The 23,823-nt window shown below is 36.5% G+C and overlaps 1 protein-coding gene across 4 annotated transcripts in view; it reads left to right on the top strand.

Annotated features, from left to right (window-relative positions):
• The window catches only part of MAP3K5 (mitogen-activated protein kinase kinase kinase 5), a 193,967-nt gene that overhangs the window by 80,936 nt on the left and 89,208 nt on the right, over positions 1 to 23,823 (top strand). For all 4 annotated transcript variants that reach the window (XR_012378591.1, XM_025865908.1, XM_073893975.1 and 1 more), the window contains exons 7-8: positions 723 to 893; positions 18,960 to 19,072. Coding sequence is in view for 3 of the 4 variants with exons in the window: in XM_025865908.1 (XP_025721693.1) it covers positions 723 to 893; positions 18,960 to 19,072 (284 nt within the window). In the remaining variant the exon portion in view is untranslated. The remainder of the gene's footprint in view (positions 1 to 722; positions 894 to 18,959; positions 19,073 to 23,823) is intronic.

The following is a 23,823-nucleotide window of genomic DNA, read 5'->3' as shown; positions in this document are numbered from 1 at the left end:
CTATTTAAGGCCACAGACTGCATTCCTAATCGTACTCCATACCCTTGAACCTATGAACCATGAAAGTATGGACTATGAAATTAGAAGAACTAGATAGATGGGTAAATGCAAATCTATCACCGTCATCAGGAAAGCAGCTCAAAACTGATGCTTGTTAGACCCAGTAGACCTGCGATAGGTTGAAAAGACAAAAAGGCTTAAGACAGAGCTTTACAGGGGACTCTCAAAATCTTCGCTGTGAATTGTGTAAGACTGTTGAATCACAGATCTGTACTTCTGAAACAAATAACGCAACATATTTCAAGAAAAAAGAAAAAGAAGAAGATAGCAGGAGAGGAAGAATGAAGGGGAGTAAGTCAGAGGGGGAGATGAACCAGGAGAGATGATGGACTCTGAAAAACAAACTGAGGTTTCTAGAGGGGAGGAGGGTAGGGGGATGGGTTAGCCTGGTGATGGGTATTAAAGAGGGCACATTCCGCATGGAGCACTGGGTGTTATGAACAAACAATGAATCATGGAACACTACACCAAAACAAATGATGTAATATATGGTGATTAACATAACAATAAAAAATTTAAAAAAAATCTTATGGTTGTCTTTATCCTGCCAAACTTCATTAATGTGAATCAATATATCAAGTAGGGTTTTAAAAAGATAATTGGCCTACATTGCTTCTATAATCTATCTTGAAACAATGATATTTTTTCTCCTCCAACCTTAGGAGAAATCTCCCTGGAGATAGAGCAAAAGCTCTTGATGTTATGATCCCGCTGGTGCAAAGTGAAGGGCAGGTTGCTTCAGATATGTATTGCCTAGTTGGTCGAATCTACAAAGACATGTTTTTGGACTCTAATTTCCTGGACACTGAGAGTAGAGACCATGGAGCTTCTTGGTAAGTATATCAGATAAGACACTTACTTGATAAATCCATGACATGAGAAAAATGGTTTGCAAATGGGAGTGTTCAAGTATTGTTATCCTTTAGATTGTGTATTATGAAATAAATCTCCCAGATAACAAGACCTACTATAAAGATGTAATAATTAAGGTATTACAGTATGCGTGTAGGTGTAGACAAACACTGGAACAGAAGAGAGAGCCTGGAACAGACTGAGATATTTATGAGACTAGATTTATGACAGTGCACTTCATGAATCAGAGTGGACAGGGTGGACTCTTCAGGAATGGGACTGGGAAAATTTGTTCATCTCATAAAAGTAAAATGAAATTGGATTTCTGCTTTAAGCCATACACAAGAAATGAAATCCAAGTGAATTAAAAACCAAAATATTTTTTAAATACTTTAGAAAAATACTTTTAGAATAAAATATACAAGCTGACCTTGGGATAGGAAGGAATTTCTTAGACAAGGCTTAAAAATACCATGAATCATAGAAAGAAAAGATTAGGAAATGAGAGCACATCGAGATTTGCTTCTGTTCATCAAGGTTCTGCCTTTTGGAAATGGCAGAATGGGTTCTATTGCACTGCTACTCTTGCCAATTATAATAATTATAAACTTTGGAAAAACACTTAAGAAGGAAAACAGTTTGGAAGCATTGGCGAGTAACTAAAAGTAGTCAGAAACTGGAGAGGTTTTGATTCTTAGATGAAGGGTACCACACTGGATAAGAGATCCACATTTAAATGGATTTTCCCTTGGGAGGCATTCCCTGGTCAGCAGGGCACAGGACAGATAGAACTCAAGAAGAAAACCAGAGTCTTAATGGTCAGAGGGGTCAGTTTGAGGCTGCCAGAGTGCCTGGAAATTGAGTGCAATACCCCCTACATAAAGGAGCCACAGAGAGAGAGCCTCAAAATCTGTGTATAAACTCTTGTTCAATTCTCAGCTAACCCCTGACATGTGTGAGTTTTATCTTAGGAGCCCAGGTAGAAAATAGCAGCTAGAAGTCTCAGAGAGCTGAACAGAAATTTCAGCAGCTGCCCAGTGTAGGAGAGACAGACTTTGGAATTTGAACCTGAAGTTAGAGGGGCTTCATGAGCAATCCGAGCTTTCCACTGAAACTCCGGAAGGGCCAGAGCATAGGAATAAAAAACTACATCCCAGGACTAAAGAAGTGCACTAAAAATTAAGAGCAAATCCAATACAGAGCTACCCTAATAAAACCTAAAGCCAAGTCCCCACGTGATCAGGGTAAACCACCAACAATTTATTTGCCTGTTAGAATAAGACTGAATACTCTTAAGAGGAGTATAACAGAATCCAAACTCTGTAACATATCATCTAAAATGTCTGATACACCATTAGAAACTCCTAGATTTATTAAAAAAATAGTTAAGTGTGACAACATCAATTGTTGGCAAAGATGTTAGAGGAAAGGGAATCTCTCCTGGCTGTGGTAGAAATGTTTATGACCACTTAAAGATTTTGGTATTATCAAGGAAGGTTGACAGCTAGCCTATCCTATATCCAGCATATCTACTCCTACTTATATACCTAGAGAAAAGTCTTTTTTTTTGTTATTATGTTATGATAGTCACCATACAGTAGAGAAATTCTTGAAGTTCCTCTGTATAAAACTTTTGACATGCAAAAAAAAAAAAAATCTTTAAAAAAAGTTGAGCAGGGGTGCCTGGGTGGCTCAGGCGTTAAGCTTCTGCCTTCTGCTCAGGTCATGATCCCAGGGTCCTGGGATCGAGCCCCGCATCGGGCTCCTTGCTCAGCAAGGAGCCTGCTTCTCCCTCTCCCACTCCCCCTGCTTGTGTTCCCTCTCTCGCTGTCTCTCTCTCTGTGTGTCAAATAAATAAATAAAATCTTAAAAAATAAATAATAAAAAAATAAAAAAAGTTGAGCAAAATCAGCGAATGGCAGAGAGATACATGGAGTACAGTATCATTTATGGAAACTTTAAAAAGCAATCATACACACCTAGTAAAGATATAGATGCATGAATGCATGTCATAAATTCTCAGTTCAGTATAATGGTTACCAATGGGGTTGAAGGAGTAGAAGAGAGTGATTCACATGCAGCTGCAAGACTATTTAAAACATTTCATTTCTTAAGCTGAGTGGTGGGTATGTGGGAGCGTTGCTTATATTATTTTTCTGTCTCTCTTAATATTCCTAAACTACTCTCTAACTTAAAATATATACATTAAAGGAGGTTGGCTTACCTCAGGAGTTCCTCAGTGATAGCCATAAAATCTTTTAAGTTGTGAAACAGAAATCTTAACTTTGCAAAATCTTATATCATTTTAGCAGTTGAACCAGGGACTGAAATTGGGATAATGGGTTATAACCAGGAAGGAAAACCTGGGACAGTGATTTCCTGGATCTTAATGGAAAACTTTGGTTTGGACTTTTAAACTTGTATTATAAATTTTTAGTATAAACCAGAGAGTTTTACAGTTTCCCTTAACCAAGTTTTTTTTTTCTGCTGTTACAAAAGAGGAATATAACTATGCAACCTTTGAATTACCAGAAGATTTACACTTTAAGAAAATTCTTAGTTGTAGGAGAATTAGAATCTCATACTTGGAAACATTGTGTCAGTATAAATGCTTTGATATGGTAGTGATAATGAAATGCATAGGTAATCTTCACAAGCCTAGGTTTCATGGTCAGTGAATTAAAATGGAAAACATCTCCTATGAAATTAGTGTGCGTGATGCACAGGAATAAAATAAAGCATTTCCCTATTTGAAAATCAAACAGTTTAGACTACTGAGAGCTTTCAAGGTCACATAAAGTTCAGTTAAGGAACAGAGTTTTTTCCAGTTGTGTTTTTGTTTTAACTCTCTATACTTCCAGATTCTGGCTTCTTTTTTATGGTTCTCCTTTAGCTGAGGACTATTAACTGTCTCTCAAAAGAGCTTTGTGTTTCAAGGTCTTCAGGTCAAATTGAAGATGTCAGAAATTCTTACGATTTCATTTTAAGCTGTCCATTAATTTCCTAGTAAGAACAGGGAAGGCTGTTAGAGATCAAAGCCTTTTAGCGGCAGGGTCCCTAGGAGTTGATCTTGTGTCACTCACGGACTTATTTGGTATTAAAAGAATGTCACTTTTACTGTAGATTACCTATCCATAACCTGCCATTACTGTCATGTATATCCATACATCTGTTTGTCCTAAGGATGGCTAAGAAGTTCCCCCCGCCCTTTTGAAATAGGGTTTCTTTTCATGCCCTCACACTTGTAAAGCTTCTTCAGTATTTCTTAATGTTTTGAGCCAACTCCCACAGTGCTGCAAACACACTCATTCGTATTGGTGTATTGGCATCGTCCCTAACCTCCCTTTCTGTTTGAGCTGAGAAGTGAAAAGCACATTGTCGAGGTGCTGACACAAGAGGGTGTCCCTGGGATTATGAGACATCCTGCCAGATTTACCCAGGATTATGTGTGTCCTGAGCCATGGTCCCACAGGGATGTTTCCACTGACTTTGTCTGAGCCGTGTAACGCCCTGAGTTTTCACTTGTCAAATGCTGGTGCGAGGCCAAGGGGAGGGATGTCGTGGCAGGTAGTCAGTCCCTCAGGCCTCTTTCCGTGGACATTTTCCATGGCCTGAATCATTTTTTGTTGGCTTGCAGAGACAGTGATGTCCTGACCATGGAAAGTTTGAGGATAGGAACTTTCACTCAAGAGTGTAAGAGCCCCAAGCAGTTGTGATTTCAGTGGCTCATCAAGCTCTTTCTTGCAATTCCCCATTTTAACACCTTTGATGAGTTCAGGGTCCTGCTCCATGTCAGAGGGAGAAACTGTTGCACTCCTCTGAGCACCAAATCTGGTGCAGGTATTGTAGCAAGGCACCATTTTAGGCCTGCGCACATCTATTTTCTGAGAGCTTTGTCTGGGGGGTCAGAATACAAAATTGGGAAATAAGAAAAAAGTTTATGGTTTAGATTTTTTTTAGTTTGCAGAATTGTGATACGTTGTTAGAATAATTTCTTTTTTTCTCTTCTGTTAGAACAAATTTGGTCGTTGAATCTTATCTGGGACAGAGGCTGGGTGGTTTGAATGAATGCATCCTGCTGATTTAAGTATAAAAAAGGACTAGTTCTCTGACATTTGATGTTTTTCATTGTCACTTCCTTCGTTATTTTTGTCCATTGAAGCTCTTGAGGCTGGCTAAAATAATGCTATTTTTCCTATACTTAAATTTCCATAATCCAACTTAAGGTAGGAAAAAAACGCCTTTTTGACCTTTACATAATTAAACGGAGTTTAGCTTTTAGTCATGAAGAGGTTGTCACTTTTTATGATAGCGGTTCAACATAAAGTTAAATCTAAGTTAGAGAAAACAGCCATGGTGTCGGTCATAGGCTCTGGTTAGAGGGTGTTTGGGGCTGCGAGAGGATATCACACAAGATGACACAGTGACGCTGGGCGGATACTCAGCTTTCAAAGTAGGAAATATTATGACCCCAAAGCCTAGACTCACATCCTAAAAAGAGGCCACAGAGTTTGTGAAGTGACAGACTTAACTAGAATGGCCCAAGGAAATACTATGTACCGAGACTTGGAGAGCCATGGAAAATTCATTGCGAAGATTATCTCCGCGATTCCTTTGTTAACCTAATCCAACAAAGAAGTAACCACGAAATAGGCATACTGAATTCACATGCAGAGTGGCTTACTTGGAACATTTTGTTATGTGCAGTATTTGTTCAATTGGTGGAAATAATTATCAATCCCTTAAACTTTAGAGTTGACACAAGGTTTCTGTGTATGCTGTTAACTGTTGCAGAATTAGAAGCACCTTGTAAAGAAAGCAAGGCTGACCTTTTTTTCCTCCCGTTTTTACAAGCAAGGCCATTGAAACTCAAAGAACTTAAGTGAATTTTTTGACGTCCTGTTATTAATAAAAATCTCAAATCCATTTTTTTAGAGTCATTGTTGTTTTTACTACATCCTAGGCTCTCTTTCCTAGAATTTCCAGGAACAGACCTTTCCGGGAATGTCTGTACTGTTTTGTGGAAGAGGACTTTTTGGGAGACTGATATGAGATAAATATTGAGTCAACACTTGGAGACAGTGTGATCTTAGGCAAGATAACCTTTAGAAAATTCCATTTTCTTACTTAAAAAATAAGAATAATACTTACCTGTAGGAATTAGGAAGCTCTTAGCATCTTATAAGTAGCAGAATACCTTACTCCCATGGGCTTCAACAATAACACAACGTATTGAAGTCCAGAAGTGAGGCTGGGTCTGGAGTAGGTTGAGTCCGCAGCTTAAAAATGTCGGCTGAGTTCTATTCCCTCGTTAATGCTGTTGGTGGCTCTGCCCTCCAGCTGGCTATCTTAGCATTGCAAAGTGGCCATGGCCATCCCAGACATCAATCCAACTTAGCTACACCAAGGTCTGGAGAGGAAAGGAGGCCATCTTTTTCTTAGAACTGGGAAAGCAGGTTCATAAAAACCTACCCCAGACTTTCCTTACATCTCTTTATGCTTCTAGTATTCCATCGTCAGCCCAATACTACACAAATCCCTGGGAAGGAGGACGGGATTGTTACAGCTCCAACTGGCTTAGACTTACTGTTTTTGGAGGAATAAATGCTCTGTTGTGAGAATTAAAAGAAACAACATATGTTAAAGTCCTGGAATTTAGTAGGCATCTAGTGCTATAGCTGTAGTGTAGAATATGTGAAAGTAGTTTGTATTTCTTTATATATTGTTATGTTTATCCGTGTTCAACATGGACACTAACTAAATTAAGTTTCCCTTTTCCTAAAATATTCCTAAGGGTTTTCTTTCTCTTCTTTCTGCATCTAGCTGAACATTTAGCTGATGAGGGAAAAATTGCAGTCTGTATACTTTTTACATGGGCCTTATTTAAATTTCACATGCCAGAGCTGTTGTGGGGTCACGTGGGATAGGCCATGCTTGTTTGAAATCATATTTGGTTTTAGACATGATGGTATTCCCCTTCTTCTTTTTCTTTTTTAAGATTTTATTTATTTGACAGAGAGACACAGTGAGAGAGGGAACACAAGCAGGGGGAGCGGGAGAGGGAGAAGCAGGCCTCCCGCTGAGCAAGGAGCCCGACGCGGGGCTCGATCCCAGGACCCTGGAATCATGACCTGAGCCGAAGACAGACGCTTAACGACTGAGCCACCCAGGCGCCCCAGTATTCTCATTCTTAAGGGAAGATATGAAGTCATTTTCAGGACTTTGACAGGAAATTAGGTGCCTGTACGGTATTAGTGTAATCATGTCTCCTGTTGTAATGCCAAAAAAGATCCATACCCAGGAAATTGAAAGCATTAAGCCTGTTTTTAGCATTAATATGTTCGTTTTTCCATAGTAACTTGAGAAAGGACAGATAGCTTTGCCTTATCAAATAATTTTCTTTTACGTCAGTGACTGTTATTCAAACAGTAATGTGTGCCTAATAACTACTTACTTTTTACATTATTAATGGGATTGGCTTTACTTTGGGAGAATTATGTAACAAGCCAATCGACATACAAATAGAGACCAATGACTATTTTCCATTTGGCAGATTAGCCCTTTTTTCTTTTTCTTGGCTTCAAGATATCTTTCTCTGTGTTCTCTCCATTTCCACTACCTTCTATGCCCCCCCGAGTCTTACATCACCATCATTCCACTGACATCATTTTTGGTCAGTCCTTTATTGTGTCTGTTAGGTGAGTTTCCAAATTTTAGATGATTTTTTTAGAACTCAAAGCCTGAAGAGTTCGTAGTAACTCAACATGACCCCTAGCTCATATATATCCAGATGTAGATGGCTCCTAAGGGACCAACAGCTCCAGCATGACCTGGAGACCCAGGTAGAACATACAGTGTGCCCACAGTTGCTTTATAAGCAAGCACCCTGGTAAATTGGTTGCATGCCTTGACCTTGCTTTAATGTCACACCCAGCAAATGATAGATTGGATGAAGCTCTGTTATGGCCTGACCAAGTTGAAATCCAGGAATGGTAATATTCAGGATGTCCCTGTAGAGGTTCCTAATTGCAGCTAACAAGTACTGAGCACCTAAGGAGGGCAACTAAAGCTTGCTTTATGTAACTCAGTTGTCAGAGGATTGAGTGAGAAAACTTGATGTTTGCCAAGCATTATGCTGAAAGGAAGGAAAATTTGAAAGAATGGGGTCATTTCACTCACCGAATGAAAGCAATCATTTCTAAGCCTGGCTGAACATCACAGTTGTTTGTGGAGTTTTTCAACTATGTGGAGGGAGAGTTCTTTGCCCCTGGAGTTTCTGCTTAGTGAGTCCATGTTGTTGACTAGATTAACCACAACTGATAATATGCTTATTCTCTTTTTAGTAAAGGTTTAGGTTTTCTCCATATTTTGTTGTCACTCCCTTCCTCCTAAATCTTTACTGTTCTTCACATCCTTAAAGATAAATTTTAAACTCCTGACCCCACTTTTACCTGCCTTTTAGAACTTTCCCAAATGTGTCTCCTCCCATCTTCCCAGCCTTCTTAGAATATGGGTTTTACATTTTAATTTGAGAGAATTGGCAGTTATTGGAAGGGTAAGTTTAGAATGGTCAGAAACATGTGAAAACAATTCACTCTCAAGAGCGATCAAATAAGTACACATTAAAATCCCAAGCTATGCTTTCTTGTTGTTATCAATTGGCAAAGATGAAAAGAGATGAGAATACTTCATTTTGGCATGAATGCAATGGAAAGGTCTCTCTCCTACACTGCTCTTAGGAAAGTGAATGAATTGGTAAGACCTTTCTGGGAAGCAATTTGACATTATGCATCAAGAGCCTTGAAATAATTCATGTTCTTTAATCCAGTTATGTCCTTTGGAAACTATCCTAAAGAAATAGCAGAAATGGAAAGAAAGGTGTGTTTGCAACAATGTTTACTACCTGAATTTTATGGTAACAGAAAATTGGAAGAAATCTAAATGTCCAACATTTGGGGAAAATGTTAAGCGAAGGATAACCCCCATGTGATGGAATATCATTCATTCAAAATTGTGGGGGTGGGCTTTGGTGGTAAAAATATAGGTACCATAAAACTTACCATTTTAACTGTTTGATGTGTATAGTTCAGTAGCATTAAGTACATTCACATTGCTGTGCAACCATCGCCACTCTCCACCCACAACACTTCTCATCTTACAAAACTCAAACTCTATACCCATTAGACAACTTCCCATTTTCCCCAACTCCCAGCCCCTGGCGACCACCATTCTACTCTGTCTCTATGAATCTGACTCCTCTAGGTATTTCATATAGGTGGAATCAAATGGTATTTGTCTTTTTTGCAACTGGCTTGTTTCACTTACCATAACGTTCTCAAGGTCCATCCATGTTGTAACATGTGTCAAAATTTTCTTTTTTAAGGCTGAGTAATACTCTGTCTTATGTATACACCATATTCTATTTATCCATTCATCCATTGACGGACCTCTGTTTTGTTTTCACCTTTTGGGCCATTGTGAATAATGCTGCTATGAACATTGGTGTACAAATATCTGCGTTTCCTGCTTTCAGTTCTTTTGGGTATATACCCAGAAGAAAATGGTGGTTTAAAAAAAAATTGATAGTAACATGCGTCATGCTATCCAATCAAAATTTAAAAACAGATTATAAAAATAACATGATTCTCTTTATTTGGAAAAAAAAAGTCCATGAAGAGGAAAAGGACTGGAAGAAGATAGTTAGAATTTGGGGTTATTTTATTTTCTTCCTGACTTTTCTGTTATAATAAGGATCATATACAAATAAGTAGTTTGAAATGAAGAGGGTTTCCCCCCATCTACAGACCAAATTAACAGAGTGATTTGGCACTAGTTTTCTTCTTATACTGTCCTGCTTTGTCTGTGAGTTTTTTTATGAGTGATAATTTAAGACATATCCCTAGAGATGCAAAGCACCATGAAATTCTAATTTAATTACTTTTATGTCTCCCAGAAAGAATCACAGCTGTTATATCACAAAGCAGGAAAAATGACAGCTAAGTAGAGAGAACTTGACTTGAGCTCAGTTTCTTCTTTGATAGAAAGTAAATGCTCTTTAGCTAGAAATAATCAACTCAAGAATATTTCCTTTATTCTTGACTTTGTTGAACATCTCAGAGCAGATGCAAAAAATGAACTGTCTTTGTTATAAAGACCGTCACTCGCTTCATAATCAAGTCCTTGCCTCTTTTAGAGCTAGCTTGCAATCAGGTGACAAATACAGTTGCTAATAATAAGGCAGCCTTGAACAAAAATCTATTGCTTTGGAAGCTCGACTAAGAAGTTTGCATCTTTTCAATGTAATGATGAATTGAAGAATAAAGTATTTACTTTTTTTCCAGTAAACATTTAGTACTAAAATAGGAAAAAATCAACAATAGTGGACATAACTTCATACCGTTACCCAAATGTAGTCACTAGAATCTTCTTAAGATGTGAATATCTGGTTTCATCCTTAAGATTTCTTTATTTCATGAAGTCATCTTTAATTTAGCTTACTCACCTCTAGCCATTTTATTTCTTTATCTTTATAGATAGTTTTACACTAATAATCAGTTTATAGATTTCTTTATGTAAGGACTAATGTTCACATTCATTTATCCTCTTGCTAGTTAAATGGTGAAGTTCTCAACAACATAAAACTTCTTTGGGACATTTTTATGGACACGTTCAGCAGTATTGCCATATCAATCTTTTGAAAATATTAATCTCTAATAAGATCAATCAAATATATTTTGTGACAAACACCATTCTTTCCAAGAATATATCAATACCTCTTTCTGTTGTATATAGAATATAAACTTTATCCTTGATATAAAAGCAGTTCTTCCTGCTTTTATTTCTCATAATTTTTCCTGTTTCACCCAACTCCCTTTTACTAAAAAAACAAAAACAAAACAAAATCAAAAAACCAGAAAGTCATGAAAAAGGGCTAAAAATTTTTTTTTGAACATACACCAAAGGATAGGCAGGGTAATACTGAGAAGAGGGCTCAGCTTTGGAATTGAGCAGAATTAGGTCAAGCTCCTACTCTACCACTTCTAATGTGCATGACTTAATATGTCTAGTCTTTAGTGTCCTGATCAGTAATCTTGAGAGAATCCTCTCTGCCTTAAAGAATTATCAGAATTAGAAATATTATGCTTGAAGTGTCTAATGCAATGCTTTGTACCTAGTAGGTGCTCAGTAATGAGAGGCAGCTAATACTGGTTTGTCTGTTTGGTATTGTTTCCATTTGGTATTAATCACAGCTTTCTTGGGTGGAGAATGTCATCTGTGCTATGTCATATTATTGTTAGAAATATACTATCCCTGTTCATAGGAAAGCGATCTATCCCACCCATGACACCAGGTTTGGGTGTATGTCTTGGTTCATGCTCATTATTAGCAGGAGCTTTAAAAGCCATGTTGTGGTTGTGCTGTGTGTATTTTTCCTTGGTTATTTTCTGGAAAAAACTGCTCCTTCAGGCTGGGTCCCAGAAGGAAAACAATGTGGAGCAGAGCTGAGCCAACCAACATAGAAATGTGGCATTATTATTATTAGCAACTGGGATTGCTAGCTACTGGGATTTGCAGTTGTTTGATACCGTGACACACTTACCCTAAAATGACTGATACATCACCTTCAGCTAAAATGGATACTTTCATTCTTTTAACATCTATATGTTAACATCTATATTTTAACATTATTTTAGCATCTGTATTTTAACAATAATTTATCAAGTTTGAGTCTTAAAAAAAAACAATGAAATGATAAAATATGTTTGGAAAATTAGCATCAAGGAACAAGAGAATACAGATATGCCCATAATAAGGATTAACGTGCTTGGTATAGCTGACCTCCAAGCCAAAAGGTATTTTAGTAGAGCATGAAAAAAGAATCATATGCTACTTCTTCGGAAGAAACTGTGCACTCCCTAGCCATAAATTAAAGGAATTTCTCATATAAGATGCTCTATAGACAACAGTGAAAGCTATGTAAACAATCCTTGATATTTTTATTAAATAGTGAATTTCAACTACTTTAAATTGTATTGTGGTGAAGATGATATGTAGTGCACTAATTTAATGTGGTCTAAGGGTGTAGCTTTCTGGTCATATGGTTTCCATCAAAGTCAGGGTTTAGACTGCTGAAAAAAGTGAATAGATTTTTTTTAAGATTTTATTTATTTATTTATTTATTTATTTATTTATTTATTTATTTGACAGAGAGATAGAGAGAGAGGACAAGTAGGCAGAGAGGCAGGCAGAGAGAGAGGGAGAAGCAGGCTCTCCACTGAGCAGGGAGCCAGACCCGGGGCTCGATCCCAGGACCCTAGGATTACCACCCGAACCAAAGACAGCTGCTCAATGGACTGAGCCACTCAGGCACCCTGAATAGATTATTTGAGTCTCCTATGAACCACTGCCTTTATCACTTGTCTCAGCTTGGTTCTTGGTAAGAAGTGGATGCAGACTTTCTTCATTCAGCAAGTATTTCATATTCTCCTGCAACATGCCAGGCATCCTGATGATCCAGGCATTGGAGATTCAGTGGCCAACAAGACTGACAAGGTCCTTGCTCTCATGGAGCTTGCACTCTATTGGGGGAGATAGCTAATAGAATAAAAAGTGATTTGAGATTGTTATAAATTCTGTAACAGATATAGAATTATACAGAGTTTCCATTTTTTTTCTTAAATCGTTACTGTGTGGTTTTCAAGAAAATTTTCCATTTTACCTAAGTTGCATATTTATTGGCATAAAGTTATTCTGAATATCCTTTTACTTTTAAAGATTTTATTTTGCGGGCACTTGGATGGCTCAGTGGGTTAAGCATCTGCCTTCGGCTCAGGTCATGATCCCAGGGTCCTGGGATTGAGCCTTATATCGAGCTCCCTGCTGAGCAAGGAGTCTGCTTCTCCTTCTGCCCCTCCCCAACCACTCATGCTTGTTCGCTTTCTCTCTCTCTCTCTCTGAAATAAATAAATAAAACTTAAAAATAAAATAAAATAAATATTTAAAACATTTAAAAAATATGTTTTATTTTTAAGTAATCTCTGTACCCAATGTGGGGCTTGAACTCACAACCCTGAGATTGAGTCACATGCTCTCCCAATTAAGCCAGCCTGGCACCCCTCCTTTTACTTTCTTTTTAATGCTAACAGGACCTATATTAATGTATTCCTGATAGTGTAGCATAACAGTAATTTATATTCTCTCTCTCGTCTGATGAGCAATTTGCCCTGGAGTTTATCATTTTATTAATCTTCTCATAGAACCAACTTTTGGCACTGCCAATTTTCTTTATTGCACTTTTTATTTCGTTAATTTCTGCTCTTTACTTTATTGTATCTTTCCTTCTACTTTGGGAATAATATGCTGTAATTTCTCTAGATGGGAGCTTACAGCATTGATTTTTCAACCTTGCTCTCTTCCCAACATATGCATTTAAGGGTATAAATTATTCTGCATCCCAGAAATTTTGATATATTGAACTTTCAATATTGTTCAGCTCAAATATCTTTTCATTTTCAGCATGACTTCTCTGACCCCTGGGCTATTCAGAAGGTTACCCAATGTCCAAACATATCTTTCTTTTTTGTTCTGTAGTTTAGTTCTGTTGTGGCACGAGAACACACTCTGCATTATTTCAGTTCTTTGAAATTTGTTGGTAAGTGCCTTATGGCCCAGGATATGGTGTGCTGTTGTTGGGTGTAGTGTTCTACATAAGTCAGTTAGATTAACTTTAACCAAGTTAATCTTATTATTCAGATCTTCCATATCCTCATTGATATTTTTTGTCTGCTTATTTGATCATCACTGAAAAGTGTTTTAAAATCTCCAGCTATAAATATAAATTTGTCTAATTTTTAGTTCTTTCAATTTTTGCTTTTAGATGTTTTGAAGCCATATTAATAGGTATGTTTAGGACTATAAATTTTTTCAGATAAATTTTATCATTATGAAATGTCCCTCCTATGTCTTGTAATAACTTTTGCCGTAAAGTCAGTTTTGTCTGACATTAATATATAATCACGACAGACTTCTTTGGGTTAGTATTTGAGTGATACATCTTTATGCATCATTTTATTTTCAACTTAACTGTGTCCTTATATTTATAGTGTGTCTCTTAAATGTATATAATTGAAATTGCTCCTTCCTTCCTTCCTTCTTTCCTTCCTTCCTTCCTTCCTTCCTTCCTTCCTTCCTTCCTTCCTTTCCTGTTGTTCGGTCTAACTTGACAAATCTCTTTTATTTATAGTGTTTGGGTCACTTATATTTATTGTGATAAATAATGCACAATATTTATCACATATTGCAGTTATATTTACCATCTTGCTATTTATTTTCTATTTGTTTCATTGTTCTTTTATCTTTTAGTCTTCCATTCCCCCTTATTTTCTATTAATTTAGTATTATATTTTATCCTCTATTAGCCCTTTACTAATACTTTTTATATTATTAGTTTAGTAGTTCCCTAGAGATTGCCATCTACATCCTTGACTTTTACTGTCTACCTTAAATTTGTACTTTACCACCTCCTGAACAAGGAAAGAAACCTAGGAGAGTTTAAATATTCAACAGTTCTTATGTCATTGCATTATCTTTTGGCTTCCAAAGTTTGTATTGCTAAGTCAGCTATCAATTTTATTGTTCCTTTATAGGTGATGTATCTTTTTCATTCTGGCTGATTTTAAGACTTTTATGTGTCTTTGGTTTCAGCATTTAGACTGTGATTATTTCATTTTCTCCTAACTTGAAGTTGCTGAGCTTCTTGAATCTGTGGGTTAATGTTTTCAACAGTTTGGGAATATTTTTGGTCATTATGTCTTCAAATATTTCTTGTGTTCTATATTCTCTCTCTCTTCTTTCTGGAGTTACAATAGTACATATATTAGACAATTTAACTATGTCCCATATGTCTCATGCTTTGTTGTGTTTTCCCCCTCTTTTTTTCTCTCTCTGCTTCCATTTAGACACTTTGTATTGACCTTTTCATTTCACCACATCTGTCTTTTGTTCTGTGTGGTCTGCTATTAAACCCATACAAAGATTCTTTTTGATTTTTCTTTTTAAGATTCCAACCCCTTGATGAAATTGTTTATCTTTTTATCCCTTTTGTCCATCTTTTTCTTGATTTTTATCATATTTGTAATAATTAGTTTAAACTCCTTGTTTATAAACTCCAACATCTGAATTATCTCTGAGTCAGCTGCTCTTGTCTGTTTTTGCTCTTTTGTTTATTGGTCACATTTTTCTGGCTTTTTGCATGTCTCATAGTTATTGTATCCCATACATTTTGTATTTAAGAATTTTCAAGACTGAAGATGGTTTATTTTCTCTCTCAGAAAGTTCTCACTTTCCTTTGTTAGCCGGATAGGATAAGAAGCTGATTACTTCAAAAAATGCAATTGAGTTGGGGCACCTGGGTAGGGCAGTTAGTTAAGCATCTGACTCTTGGTTTTGGCCCAGGTCGTGATCTCAGGGTCCTTAGATTGAGCCTACATGGGGTTCCACACTCAGCACGGAGTCTGTTTAAGATTCTTTCTCCCTTGGGGTGCCTGGGTGGCTCAGATGGTTAAGCATCTGCCTTCAACTCAGGTCATGATCTCCAGGTACTGGGCTGGAGCCCCACATCCGGCTCCCAGCTGGCTCAGCAGGGAGTCTGCTTCTCCCTCTCCCTCTGCCTCTCCCCCTGCTTGTGTGCTCTCTCTGTTTCTCTCTCTCTCTCAAATGAATAAATAAAATCTTTAAAAAAAAAAAAGATTCTTTCTCCTTTACCCTCTGCCCCTCTCCCCCCCTCAAATAAATAAATAAGTCTTTATAGAAAAATGCTATTGAGTTGAGTTGGTCTGGGTTTTAGTTTTAGTTGACCCAGTCTATCTTGATTTTGTCTCAGCTTTTGATTAAGAGCCAAGCAGGTCTCTTTCTACTTATCCTTAAGTACTGTGGGCAACTTCATATCTGCCCTTTGCAGTTTTGAGTTTAACTCTTTGCTCTTTCACATCATACAGCTCTAAAATTGGGTAATTTTTTTAAGGAGGAGATTGTCATATATTTGTTGCAGGCTCCGCTCACTAAGTCCTGCCAGACTTGAGGAGATTTCACTTTGCCATCCCAGCCCTAACTCATCTCCCAGCCTCCTGTACAACCCAGTATTCAACAAATGTCCTGTGGAGAAAACTGGCTACATGTTTGAGGCTCCTCCAGGTTTCATTGCATCTTGCCGACCCATGCAACTATCAGGAAATCCACTAGTTTCTCTTTTCCCTGGTAGTTTCAGAGAGGAAGTTTCTCTGTCTGTGCCAAGCCCAACCCTCATATTGTGGTCAGAATGAGCAAATGCCCCTATAGAAGACAAAGCAATTCAGCTCAGCTTGGAAGGGGACTTCCCTCTCTAAGCTTTATTTCAATGATGTTTTTAATTGTTGCTTCCATCGATCTCCAGTGTCTGTAAAAATATGTTTTCAATTATGTATCCTTCCGCGCATAGTTGTTATAGCAGAAGTGATGGCTTCTAAATAGACTACTACATCTACTTTGAAGCTAAAGTTTCCCCCCCGGCATTGAATATTCTTCTAGAATCTATCTAAATCTAAACCATCTATTATATGGTTATATAGCTTTCAAACATTTGGAATACATTTTATTCCCTATCACACTTTATAATATTGTTGGAAATTTAGAGTACTTTTTTCAACTTATAACAAATATCCTTGTAACTGAATTTTTGATTACATATTTGAGCTTTTTCTTAGTATAATTCATAGATGTGTAATTGTCATGTCAACAGATATGCATAATTTTTTTAAATTTTACAATTTTGACATATATTGGCAAATTTAAACCAAGAAATACTGTACTAATTTATGTTGATGGTATGTGAGAATTCTTAATTCCTATGAGTGGTATATTAATAATATATGACAGGATTTTATTTCTCTTGTAACACACCTACATGTTATCTTAATCGCCAGGAGAATCCAGAAGATGTTAAGACTTTCTCCTCAATACTGAAGTCATTGTCATGGAGTGCTATGAATACTAGAAATATATAAATTATTAATTTTATTGGCATTCATATTTTGGTTAAAAACATAAAAATATGTATTGTTTCTGGGAACATAAAAACAGATGTAAGCCAAACTTTTCATTTTGGTTGGTTTTGGCACATAGGAAGTCCTTAGTCAATTTTTATTGATTAATTTGGGCATGTCTTGGTTTTTGCATTTTTCCTTTAATATCTTTAAGAGAAATTCCTTGTTCTTTGGTTTCAGGAGAAATGAGAGAATTTATTTGTTGAAAATATTGCATATCTTGATATGAATTGGTAGAAAAGAAAGCATACAACTTCTTTCTTCTTCTATACTCTTTTTAGTGGGACCTTCTACTTGCGTCTGAACAAACACAAAAACCTTTGAGACTTACATGAGTCTAAGATTTAAAAATCATGTTTTTCCTTTATATGACTAGTTTTAAGTATCAGCAGTCTGGGAGCATGTTTCTTCCATCTTAGAATTGGGAAACACCTATTCTTCTGGAGAGGTGAAAATGCTTTTTGATCATCAACAGTGATGCACTTGGAAATTTTCTATTCTTCCTCCATCTCCATAATTATTTGAGCCAACTAGTTAAGATTAATACTTACTTGATTTTTGTTTCCATTCAGAGATACTTGTTCTATTTAAAAAGTAAGACCCGGGGTGCCTGGCTGGCTCAGTGGGTTAAGCGTTTGACTCTTGGTTTTGACTCATGTCATGATCTCATGGGTAGTGGGATCAAGCGCTGCATCAGGCTCTGTGCTCAGCACAGAGTCTGCTTGAGATTCTCTCCCTCTGCCCCTCTCCCCACTCACACATGCGCACATGCTCTCTCTCTCTCAAATACATAAATCTTAAAAAAAAAAACTTGACTATCGTGCATTAGAAGTGACTATTGTGCATTAATAAAAATTAGGATCCTTAATATCCAGAAAAATGTACTTTTTCTTTCCTTTTGAAGTTTAACTTATCATTTTAAGTTATGGAAAATTTCAAGCATGTATAAAAGCCAAGAGTATACTGTAATGCACACTGGTATGCCTGCCACCACTTTTGCTATTCCTATCTTTTATTTTAACAGTTAATGACTTAAGTGGGAATGCCTTTATCTTGGACTTGTAATGTATTTTTTTCCATATAACCTTTTTTTTTTGTATCATCAAATGGTCATTCATTCAGTATGTAGTCCTTAAATTTTCCTTAATCTGACTTTTTAAAATAAAGACTTCATTTTTCATGTTTGTCTCAAGCAATTACTAATGGTCACCAGGGTGTTTATTTTTTTTCTTAGTGATCCCAAATGTAATAATATTGAATATTGTTGCCTGTTAAATGATGTATGTGAGGAAATCCTTGGACAGAATCTAAGAAGTATTACCTTGAAAATACAGTGGATGTGCAAACACTGAAGTCTTTTCAGATGTCCAAGTGTTTTTCAAAGGTTGATATTTAGTTTCCTGCATATTCAGAAAAGGGTTCTTATTCTCTTTGAGCCAAAATTAGTATGCATAGGCACAGTCTCTGTTTTTCTTAGTTTCTTAGTGCAATTGGCATTCTTTATTTCATTTCCGCATCACACTTATGAAACTCATTGTTTCACTGTGTTACCTAGATGGTACCTTCATTGCTTTGTGTGTTTTTAAGGCTTTTTAAAAACCACTTTTAAAAATAGTTACAGGGTTCTTGTTTTTTAATTACCACTGCTTACACATGTACACACACACACACACACACACACACACTCTGTCACATTTCTGGTAGATTGTTGAAAAGAGGATTTTTTTTAAAAGACAGAGGCTACTATGATACAGGTAAGCTAAGCAGGGGACTGCAGTGGGGTCGAGGGCAGGGAGAGGCAGTTACTTAAGCATTAAATTCTAATAGCACAGCACACTACATTCTGGGGTGAAGGCCAGTGGAATATTTTTGCTTGCTCAGGCTTTGGAGTTATGCAAACAGAAGCTATTGCACACCCAGAGTTTCATGATTGAGGAAGTAAACTTGTACATTTGTTTTTTTTAATAGGTTCAAAAAGGCATTTGAATCTGAGCCATCACTACAGTCAGGAATTAATTACGCGGTCCTTCTCCTGGCGGCTGGGCATCAGTTTGAATCTTCCTTTGAGCTCCGGAAAGTTGGTAATTACAGCTTGATATTTTACATGGAAATCAAGAAACTGGACCCAATTTGGTACAAAGAAAAAGAATCATTGACAGATAGAACCTTTGCTTTTTGTTACTATTTCTATAGATTTTCTATTACTGTATCTCCTTGTTTAGTGTTTCATACTATTGTGCAGAATCCTGATATTGGGATGTCATTTGGTTTTTAGTGTATTTTGCCTGTTTCTAAAAACACCCTCGTTAATATTTATTGTTCCAGCACAAATTAATATTGAAAATATGGGCTCTGCTTTCAGCCCCAACTCCCAAATAGGGTAGTGTTTGGAACATCAGGAACATTTCCTATTTTAGATTTAGAGGAGGAGGTGGAGAGAAAAAGGAGAAGAAGAAGAAGAAGAAGGGGGCATCTGGGTGGCTCAGTCGTTAAGTGTCTGCCTTCGGCTCGGGTCGTGGTCCCAGGGTCCTGGGATCGAGCCCCGCATCGGGCTCCCTGCTCCGCGGGAAGCCTGCTTCTCCCTCTCCCACTCCCCCTGCTTGTGTTCCCTCTCTCACTGTATCTCTCTCTCTCTGTCAAATGAATAAATTAAAAATCTTAAAAAAAAAGAAGTAAAAGAAGTAGAAGATGGAGAAAAGACTCTGATATTTTCTATTTCTTATTCTCTTACACACCTTCAAGCTCTGTGATTTCAGTGGTATTGGAGGTGAAGCCTCCCAAAGCCCCCCAAGAACAGCAGATCAAGAAGATGGCAGTCTTGGCAGTGACTAGTCTCCTTAGAGACCATCTCTGAATTGTAGCCATTATAGAATGTGCTTTTGTTCCTTTTACCTGTGGACATTGTCTCATCTGCTCACCCTCCTTCGGAATGTGAAGATTTACTGCATCTTAGTGAATAAATTTTGTGTGATTTTTTTTTTTTTTGCTTCTGGCTTTAATAATATTTTTTAAAGTTTTGCATACTGGAAAACTGTCTATGGTAGTGAGATTTTGCTCTCTCGGTTTCTAACCATTCTCTTTCAGGGAATCTTTCCAACTCTCGTAGAAGTCATTACTACAGACCTAGAAATATTATGCCATATTTTTCATAGAGGAAAAAAAATTCATCTTAGTGAATCTATAAATTGTAGAAGAACCTTTTCCTTTAAGATTTTTAACTGGAGACTGTTTCTGTTTAATTTTCCTTGAAGAAAAAATGAGTCCTAGACTTTTTTTTTTTTTACATCATTTGGGAGGGGCTTATAAAATAGCCATGTATAATGTTCTGGGAAATCCTTGACAACAAAGTTTGAGTATTAAATAATTTTTGAAGGGCGCCTGGGTGGCTCAGTCGTTAAGCGTTTGCCTTCAGTTCAGGTCATGATCTCAGGGTCCTGAGATCGAGCCTCACACCAGGCTCCTGGCTCAGTGGGGAGCCTGCTTCTCCTTCTGCCTCTCCCCCTGCTCATGCTCTCTCTCTCTCTCTGTATCTCTGTGTCTCAAATGACCAAAAATAAATCTAAATAATTTTTGAAAGGGCCCAGACTAAAAGAATGATAAAATACTTGTTGCTGCTGGATTGCACTGGTATTCAATGCACAAAGCTTTATTTGAAATAATTTTTTTTCAGTTGGTAAATGAAATCAGAGAAAATACATGGCAATTTGTACTCAGGAATTGTGATTATAAAAAATTTTGTATCTAAGGTTGATTTCAAACTCTACACTAGCCAAAACTCTTTATGTACTAGTGATCTAAAAATAATTTGTACTGCTATGTTCTTGAACTTAAGGTGAAGTTTTATTAAGGCCTCCAGATCATTACAGGAATTGACACTGATTTGCATGTGTTGATAGAGCAGTAGCACAGTGGCTTGAAAATGTACCTACTCTAAATTCTCACTTTTAAGTTAAATATAAGTGAAAATGATCAGCACTCTGCTAAGAGAGTACATCTCATTGCAAAAAAGAAATGATGATTATGTGATGTGATGGAAGTGTTAGCTAACACCTGGTGGTAACCATTTTGCAATATGTAAGTGGATCAAAGAAACACGTTTTACACCTTAAACTTATACAATGTCAGATGTATATTATAATAAAGCTGAGGGAAAAGAAGAATGGTCAGCACTCTGAGGTTTGAGGAACTGATTAATATAACTTTGTAAAGAAAACATAACTTAATTTTTTTTCCAAGAAGAACTCATTCATAATATATGTTAAGCAAGCAATTGGAAACATATGAAGTTGAATTTTAAATTTTGGAAAGTGCAAAACATACACAGACTTTTTTTGTTTGTTTGTTTGTTTTTTGACAGAGAAAGAGACAGCGAGAGAGGGAACACAAGCAGGGGGAGTGGGAGAGGGAGAAGCAGGCTTCCCGTGGAGCAGGGAGCCTGATGTGGGGCTCGATCCCAGGACCCAGGGGTCATGACCTGAACCGAAGGGAGAGGCTTAACGACTGACCTACCCAGGCGCCCCTAAAACATACACAGACTTAAAATGTGACTTGACAATGAATTTTTAATTCAAATTTTAGGTTTCTAAAATACTGTGACATACACTCCAAACTGTATGTCCTTTATAACTAAAATGCAATTAAAACTCACTACTTTAGATTCTACTCGATAATAAATTATACTCATCATCATAGGCTGACCTAAAGTTAATTTTTTTATGGTAAAATAGAATTAAAAGGATTTTCAAGGAAAAACAGATTAAATTGTCTAATATAATATTAATAGTATGTAATAAAAATAAGATTAATAAATAACACATTTTGCATATTTTAAAGATATACTTTTAAAAAGCATTTTTAAATGCTCTAATCAAATTTCTCAGTAATTTATATCTTCTTCTATTCATTCTCTTGGCCCCCTGCAAATGTACAAATTAGCCTGAATTACTGAGCTCCCTTTAGTAATCAGACTTTTTTTTTTTAAATAAAATCCCTTCTTCAGGTGCATTTGAAATTTTGATTTATTTATAAAAGGTAAGCAATTAAAAATTAAGATACCAAAACATAACCATAAACATATCATCTTAAGTTTATTTCTAAGGTAAGACCCGATTCTTAATTCTCCTCACCTACTGCCCAAAGGCTCTCAATTCTAGTAGTGTGTGTGTCTGAGGTTAAGACTAATTGTTTCATGATCTGTGTTTCACTTTCCCAGTTTTTGAATAAGCATTGATGTTTAGACTATTTAGAACTAGGATTTGAAAACACAGAGCCACATCTTACATGTTCTTCCTATCTTCAGCTTCACAAGACTTAAAATTAATATTCAGATGTTAGCCAAATAACAGATGATTTTCCCATCTTCTGCAGACTTTTTCAACTATGAAACATTTTATGGGAGAGAGTCAGAATTATAGGTTTGGGTCCCCAACAATAATCTTGATGCAATAAAAGAACATTGTGCTTGGAATTGAGACAAACCACTATTTGAATCTCATTTTCAGGGAGCAATAAAAATGAAATCTGTATTACTGAATATGAAAGTCCATGATTCTATAAAGATAATTCTAAAAAGGAAATCAAAACAAAAACAAAATCCATCACCAACCACAGAACAATTCATTTGTCCTGTATGGAGGTGACCAATTTCTCAGATACTTGGAAATTATAGGGAAGAAATTAGGTACCTTCCCTTCTTTTTTAAGAGATATTATAGTTGATCTAGTTGATGAGATAGAAGCTCTTCTTAAAGTATGCTACATACTAAATGCATTATTCCGAAAGAAAATGTACTCTTCAAAAGAATTCTAGTTAACGAAGTAGAGAGAATGGTAAGAATGACAATGATAGTGATGTTAAAATAGTGATTCCAGCAAGGATCATCAATTAAAAGTTAAATCATTAAATGAAAATGTTTATTTTTTTAAATTTCATTCAACCATATTTACCTGATACCAAAGCTCCCTCACAGATTGCTTGTTAGTCGCAAAGGGCAAATGTGCCTATACAATCCATTCTATATATGCCCTCCAGCGATCTGGCTCTCAGTGATCCAACCAGCAACCCTAATAGTGAGATGGCCCAATGGTGCCTCTTCATGCGATGAGCATGGAGCAAGCAGCATCTTCTGTAAAACAGTCTCGCCAAAAATGTTTAGCCCAAATTTTAATATCTAATGTCCAGCTAATAGGAATCACAGTGGCTATAAAAATAAGTCAAACAACACAAACACGTGACACATTCATGCCAAGGTCAAAGCTAAATGTCACCCTCATAATATGAACTTCTGGCATACAAGAATAAACCTGAAATTTTATTTTAAAACTGTTATTGTAATTTTACAATTACACATTTTCATAGTCCCTGTTTAAATGTTTGACATGATTTGCTGCTAGATCAATCCTTGGTTCATTGTTCTGCAAGCATGACACAATAAAAAGAGCTCCTTTTCAAATGAAGTTAGTAGAAACACCCATTTTTAGTATCTCCTTTTCTCTCTGCACTTTCTTCTTTCCTTTGTATTCGTTGAATTTTTTATTATACTCAGATAGGAGATCATGGACGTTGTTGCATGCCTGGGTATAATTTTTTCATCTTATGAAATTATCAGGGAGCAAAGCCATTCTCTTTCTAACTTATGACAAAATGTGAAGGGTTCCCAAATGGGGACTTTTTCTTGAAATACTCAGGGCTTAAGTGTTATGGCATAAAAAGTAGCACAAAATTTTTAAAGATTATTTTGTTTCGTTAAAGTATAATTTTCCCAAAAAACTCATAATTCTCAGGAAATATAAAACAGAATACTTGGAAAAGATTTTTAGGGGCACCTGGGTGG

This window comes from Callorhinus ursinus, unplaced genomic scaffold (assembly GCF_003265705.2).
Source record: "Callorhinus ursinus isolate GAN/ISIS: 27379988/994484 unplaced genomic scaffold, GSC_fseal_2.0 scaffold6, whole genome shotgun sequence".
NCBI lineage: Eukaryota > Metazoa > Chordata > Mammalia > Carnivora > Otariidae > Callorhinus > Callorhinus ursinus.
The sequence above is the reverse complement of the archived record's forward strand: the minus strand, read 5'-3'. Positions and strand labels throughout refer to the sequence as shown.